Source organism: Hippoglossus hippoglossus, chromosome 6 (assembly GCF_009819705.1).
Source record: "Hippoglossus hippoglossus isolate fHipHip1 chromosome 6, fHipHip1.pri, whole genome shotgun sequence".
NCBI classification, from domain to species: domain Eukaryota; kingdom Metazoa; phylum Chordata; class Actinopteri; order Pleuronectiformes; family Pleuronectidae; genus Hippoglossus; species Hippoglossus hippoglossus.
The window spans coordinates 22,376,398-22,382,215 of NC_047156.1; the positions used below are offsets into that span (position 1 = coordinate 22,376,398).

General features: G+C 39.3%; 1 protein-coding gene across 2 annotated transcripts; it reads right to left on the reverse strand.

Moving 5' to 3' along the window:
- Positions 1 to 1,112: 1,112 nt before the first annotated feature.
- Positions 1,113 to 4,658, reverse strand: LOC117763595 (zinc finger protein 664-like). 2 transcript variants are annotated; one of them, XM_034588834.1, is made up of 3 exons: positions 4,362 to 4,658; positions 1,725 to 2,486; positions 1,113 to 1,640 (listed from the first exon to the last, which is right to left on the reverse strand). In XM_034588834.1, the coding sequence occupies exons 1-3, from the start codon at positions 4,531 to 4,533 to the stop codon at positions 1,246 to 1,248; spliced, it is 1,329 nt and encodes a 442-aa protein (XP_034444725.1). In that variant the 5' UTR covers positions 4,534 to 4,658; the 3' UTR covers positions 1,113 to 1,245. The 2 variants fall into 2 exon arrangements, with proteins under 2 accessions (XP_034444725.1, XP_034444724.1); XM_034588833.1 differs by having other exon boundaries at positions 1,113 to 2,486.
- Positions 4,659 to 5,818: the final 1,160 nt, after the last annotated feature.

Below are 5,818 nucleotides of genomic sequence, written 5' to 3' on the forward strand. Positions count from 1 at the left end.
CAGGTCAGAGGAGTGAGGAGGAAACAGACACCGATAGAGACTCAGACACAGCAGACCTTTTAATGTGAGTCTGTTCTGATCCTGAAGCAGCTGTGTTATAATTATTCAGCGGAGTCCACGTCCACGTCCGCGTCACGATGCATCTCAGAGAAATGTCCACAGCTCTAGAGCTCAGCTCTGTGCAGGACACATTATTCATCGCCTCAGTTATTGCAGCCGAGGTAAACATTTTTTTAAACATCGTCACTCTGGAGGACACGCTACAGAGAAGTGTGTCTTTTGTGTCTTCCACCTCCGACGCCTTCAATTTCTGCTGTTGTGAGATTCTTGTGTTTTCTACCTTTTGGGGCCGTCTCTCATAACTTCAACTGTTCAGCACACCGCTCTCCTCATGACCAACGGATGTCCTTATATGGAGAAATAGAGGCGTGGCAGTATGCTAAATGCAGAGAGCGGACATGCGCCTGTCAATTTAGAATGATTCTGATTCACAAACATACGCATGGTGGTGAGAACAAAATCGGCTGGTGCGCTAGTGTCATGAATCCGGCGGCGATTTTGCGCACGCACTTATTTTCTGCGGAGAGGAAGAACATTTCTGCGCACGTTAGTAAATGAGGCCCATTGTTTCCTTAATTAGATTTTTAGTTGTTAATCTTTGACTACTGTTTGATATTCATGTTTAATTATTTGACCATATTTACTATTAAATGGCTTTATACTGGTGTTATGTTGTGTGTTAATTCTATCCCCCTAATTTAAGATTTTTTTTCCATATCTCCCAGCCCTACATGGTAGTATGTGGGCAGTGATGAATACATAGTTTGAAATAGACATATCTATTTTCATAGTCGATCGAGTAAAAATGGTGCTCATAATTATCCTCATTATTAAATCCATCAAATTGGGAACATCAATCTGAAGAACCAGCACTGAAGAAACAATTCTAGTTATTAAAATACCAGTTTATTAATATGGTACATTTCATTAAGCCACATAGAAGATCTAATATATGAGTTGGTTTGTCCCCTGCAGACTGAAGTAATACAAATTGTAAAAAAATTGATTTAATCAAAAAATACAGATATAAAATTAAACCACACACAAGACTGTAGTTGCAGGATGACCATGCAGTACCAGATAATTTATCATCTTCAACAACACTAAATTTATATAAAGCCTTGTTTTGTAAACACACAAATCTTTACCTGTATGAATCTTTAAATGCCTTTTCATGGTTGTAAATTAAGATAAGCTTTTATCATGTGTTGCAGGCTCCTCATCTGTGTGAGTTCTCATGTGGACATTCAATTGACTTCTTTCTCCAAAACTTCTCTGACATGTTTGGCAAGAATAAGGCCTCTCATCTGTGTGACTCCTCATGTGTACTGCCAAATGGCTTCTTTGACCAAAACCTTTCCCACATGCTTGGCAAGAATATGGCCTCTCACCAGTGTGAGTTCTCATGTGGGCTTTCAAGTCATTACTACGTGCAAAAGCTTTACCACATGTTTGGCAAGAATACGGCCTCTCACCACTGTGAATTATCATGTGGGCTTTCAAATCACCACTACGTCCAAAACATTTCCCACATTTTTGGCAAGAAAATGGCTTCTCACCTGTGTGAATTCTCATGTGGACATTCAAATCACCCCTACGTCCAAAACCTTTCCCACAAGTTTTGCAAGAAAATGGCTTCTCACCTGTGTGCGTTGTCATGTGGCTTTTCAATTGACTATTATCTACAAAACTTTTCTGACATGTTTGGCAAGAATATGGCTTCTCATCTGAGTGAATTCTCATGTGGACATTCAAATGCCCACTGTTTCTAAAACGTTTTGCACATGTTTGGCAAGTAAATGGCTTCTCGCCTGTGTGAATTCTCATGTGGATTTTCAAATGCCCACAGTTTGAAAAACGTTTTCCACATGTTTTGCAAGAATATGGCTTCTCACCTGCGTGACTCCTCATGTGGATTTTGAAGAAGACCATCCCAATAAATCTTTTCTGACATATTTTGCATAAATAAGGTTTCTCACCTGTGCGGTTTCTCAGATGTATTTTCATTTGATGATCAGCATTAATTTCTGATATGTAAACATATTTACTGTGACTCCTATTTTCATGAAGACTCTTCTGTGGGTTTGGTTCTTCATTTCTAGTTGATCCTGAATCCACATGTTTTCTTCTGTTCTGATCTTGACTCTCAGCTACAGTAGAGTTGTGAGAGAGGAGCTGGTGCTCACCGTCTGGTTCTGGTTCTCTGGGGTCACTTTCCTCATAATCAAGAGTCAACATTAAGGTATCAGTCTCCTGCTTCAGTACGAGCTGCTCTCCCTCCTGACTGATGCACATTTCCTCCTGCTCCCCTTTCATTTGTCGTGGCTCTGGGTTCTCTTGGTCCAGACTGGAGTTCCTCTCCTGGTTACAGAGCTGCTGGTCAGTGAGAACCTCCTCCTCCTTACAGGCATGCTGCTGTGGGAGCTCTGAGGGAACAAAGAGGCACAAGACAGAGGTTTAGTTTCAGATTTGTTAATTACTGTGAAAGCTAAGTAACAATACTAACTGCTTCTCCAGTTTTAGCACCACATATTGTTGTGTAAGAGTTTAATATTTTCATTGAATAATTTATGTTGTTTGAAACAAACGTTCAAATTTATGAAGTCAATTATATTTATGAGAGCAACAAAATAAAGTAACATGTAGTGTTTTCTCCATTCAGACCATATCAGGTCAGGTCCGTATAAAGAACCAGTCCAGGTAGAGATGTTATTGATCAGGACCTGGTGTGATGTGGTCTTGACATGAAAGTAAACCAGCGTCCTTATTTTAAAATAGAATAAATGTTTCACAAAGATGAAAGTATGTTCTAAAGAGTAATTTGCTTCTTTGTGATAATCTAGTCCTGACTTGAACAATCTGAGTCTATTGTTCCTTGGCTGAGTATTTTTGAAATAAATTGATTTTATCATTTAATATTGCAGGTATTTATTAATTCTTTTTTTAATATTATCTCAAATCATTATTTTATTTTCTTACTTTATGAACAAACATACATTTTGTATTCCTACATCAATTCTACATACTGTATATGTAAAATTGTCAAAAATGACCCATACAGTATGTATTCACTACAGAGCACCTGCCATTCATTTCACATGGCTGATATTGCACAACTGATGCATGCACAAAAGCTGTTGACTTATTCATTTCTAACTAGCTACCCATAGCTAGATCAACAAAATGAAGAAATAGAACATACAGACTGATTGATGTGCATTGGAAAATATTTGTGTGTTTTTGATTTTCTTTATCCAGAGTGTTAGTATGGCTGGTCTCGATCATTTCAAACTCACGACGGAAATGGTCATAAAGATGCTGCATTAGGGAACAGAATGAGGAAGATGAGGAGATAATTCTTGGTCTGGATTCTGAGTCTGAAATATCTGATGCTGGTGACCTAGACTATCCTATCTGCAAGTCTAGCTCAAGAAGCCACAGCATCCCGGGGAGCTGCCCAGGACCTGCACCTGGTTCAACAGCTGTTTCATCGAAAGATGCCTGGGATATGTTCATCAGTGACAACATCATTGGGGAGGTTCTTTTCTAAAGATAAAGAAAATCAAAAGCACAAGAACATTTTCAAATGCATATCAATCAGTCTATTTAGTATATACTGTTCTATTCCAAGTTTTATTTTGTTTTGATCTAGCTATCGTTAGCTAGCTAGAAAAGAATATGTCAACTAGATAAAAGCTAACTATTATTGTATATATTTCTCTTCCTCACTAGCAATGGATTGTAAAATAAGACATGCATCAGATGTGCAAAGCATCTGTGTGAAATGAATGGCAGGTGCTCCAATGTGAATACATACTGTATGGGTAATTTTTGATCCATATAAACAATGATGTGTTAATCAAAAACAAGATAATTATAGAATACTTAGAATATTAAATGAAGTAAATTGATTTAAAAGATATAGCAAAGAAAAACTCAGCTACGCATCCAAAAACGTAGATGACTTTTGACCCATGTTGTGCATTTGAAAGGTAGTGATACAAAATTATTTTTATTCAAAAGTAAGAAAGGCAAAATTAAAATAAGGATTTGTGATGATGAAGTTAATTGAGGAATACCTGAAATTCTGAATAATGAAATTGATTTACTGCAAAGATAAAGAAAAAAAAACGGAGTCGGGTCACTTGTGACTCACGTTGTGTATCAAAGGGTTAATAGACGCACGGTTTGACGAGGAGATTACAAGGTTTGTAAAAGAGACCCGGTCGACTGTTATCTAGGTGGAGGAAACACAGAGAAACCCAGAAATCCAATATCAGCCACATTCTGGTTGTACAGACCGATCCTGTGTAGCTTTATTTCAGGTTTCAAAACGACGTCCAGCAGTCTGCGCTGACGAGCGACCTCTTCTTCGTACTGGACGATGGTTTTTTCAAACACTGTGAATATCTCTTCAGCAGCAGCAGTTAGTCGCTCACTGATGAACTCTCTCAAGCACTGGACCGAAGACATCCCTGCTCCGTCAATATTTACCCGAGACACGACCACTCGACTGTCTTCCAGCTAACTGCTAACATGCACCGAGCTAACGCTGCTAGCTCTGTCTTTACTTCCGGTCTGTGTCACACTGCGAAGGTCCGACAGAGAGACAGGGTAAACTTTTTCATCTTTATGTATTAAGTGTTTATAGCGCCCCCTTCTGACAGATGTGAGAACCTGCATCTGTACATTCACACCGATGTTGGAGTGTACAAGACGATTCTATGAGTTGTAATACAGAGTTAAACCATAGTGACAGAATTCAACATGACATAGACCAGTCATCATACATGTCTATTTGTCGGTATCACAGACTGTAAATATAGATGGATGACAGAACTCCTCTCCCTCCAGTTTTACACAAATGGAGGTCAAATACGTTGGATACAACATACTGCACTTTTGACGTTATTTGGAGTCAGAGTCTGCGCAGTAGTGATCGTGGTGTGGAGCCACAGGGCTGAGGGGTAAAGTGACTTGAGGCTAAGGGAATCGGGAAAGCCAGGAGAGTTTCAGTACAGAGAGACTTAGCTTTTATGGTTCAACCAGGACAGAGGGGATCACAGCCCAATCCGAGCAGTTTAGATTGATTTCCAAATCCTTCATCAGGCTCCAGGGATCAGCTCATTTGCCTCTGACAAGAAGATTGTGGAAACAAAACCAGCCAGTTCTTGGATCAACAGCCACCTCCGGTAGCACATATATCCAGAAACAAATTTTTGTGATCTCCTTCCTTCAGTTACTCTCACTCCTCAGTTCTCTTCTATGCTGGCTTTATTTGATTTCCCTCCTTTGTGGCTCACATGTTTGTCCAATTTAGGGGGAAGAGTAACATCTTACTGTGTGGTGGCTCAGGTGTAGGAGAGGCTGGTCTGAATGTAATAACCGTTATACGTTTCATCCGCCTTAGTATGGCCTGTATAATAAAGGACAAACTTGGGGCACAGTAATACCTCAATGCACAATATGTAACTTCTACTGTTAGGGATCTTGGAATCTAAATAATGAAAACAGAGGATATAGTTAGATGGCATTATGAAGTAGCGTGGTGTTTTTGGTGGAAGCAGGGTTATTGTCTTTGTTTGACAACAAAATCTAGCTCAAGTGCCTGAAGCAGAAGTGTTCTCGAACAAGTTAATGTTTTATTTACATTATGTTTAGCTACGTTCAACGACTTCCTTCCTCACATATCAAACTTGAAGGCACGTTATGGCAACAGGTGACATCAGATGTCCTGTTACTTGAATTACATTTTGGG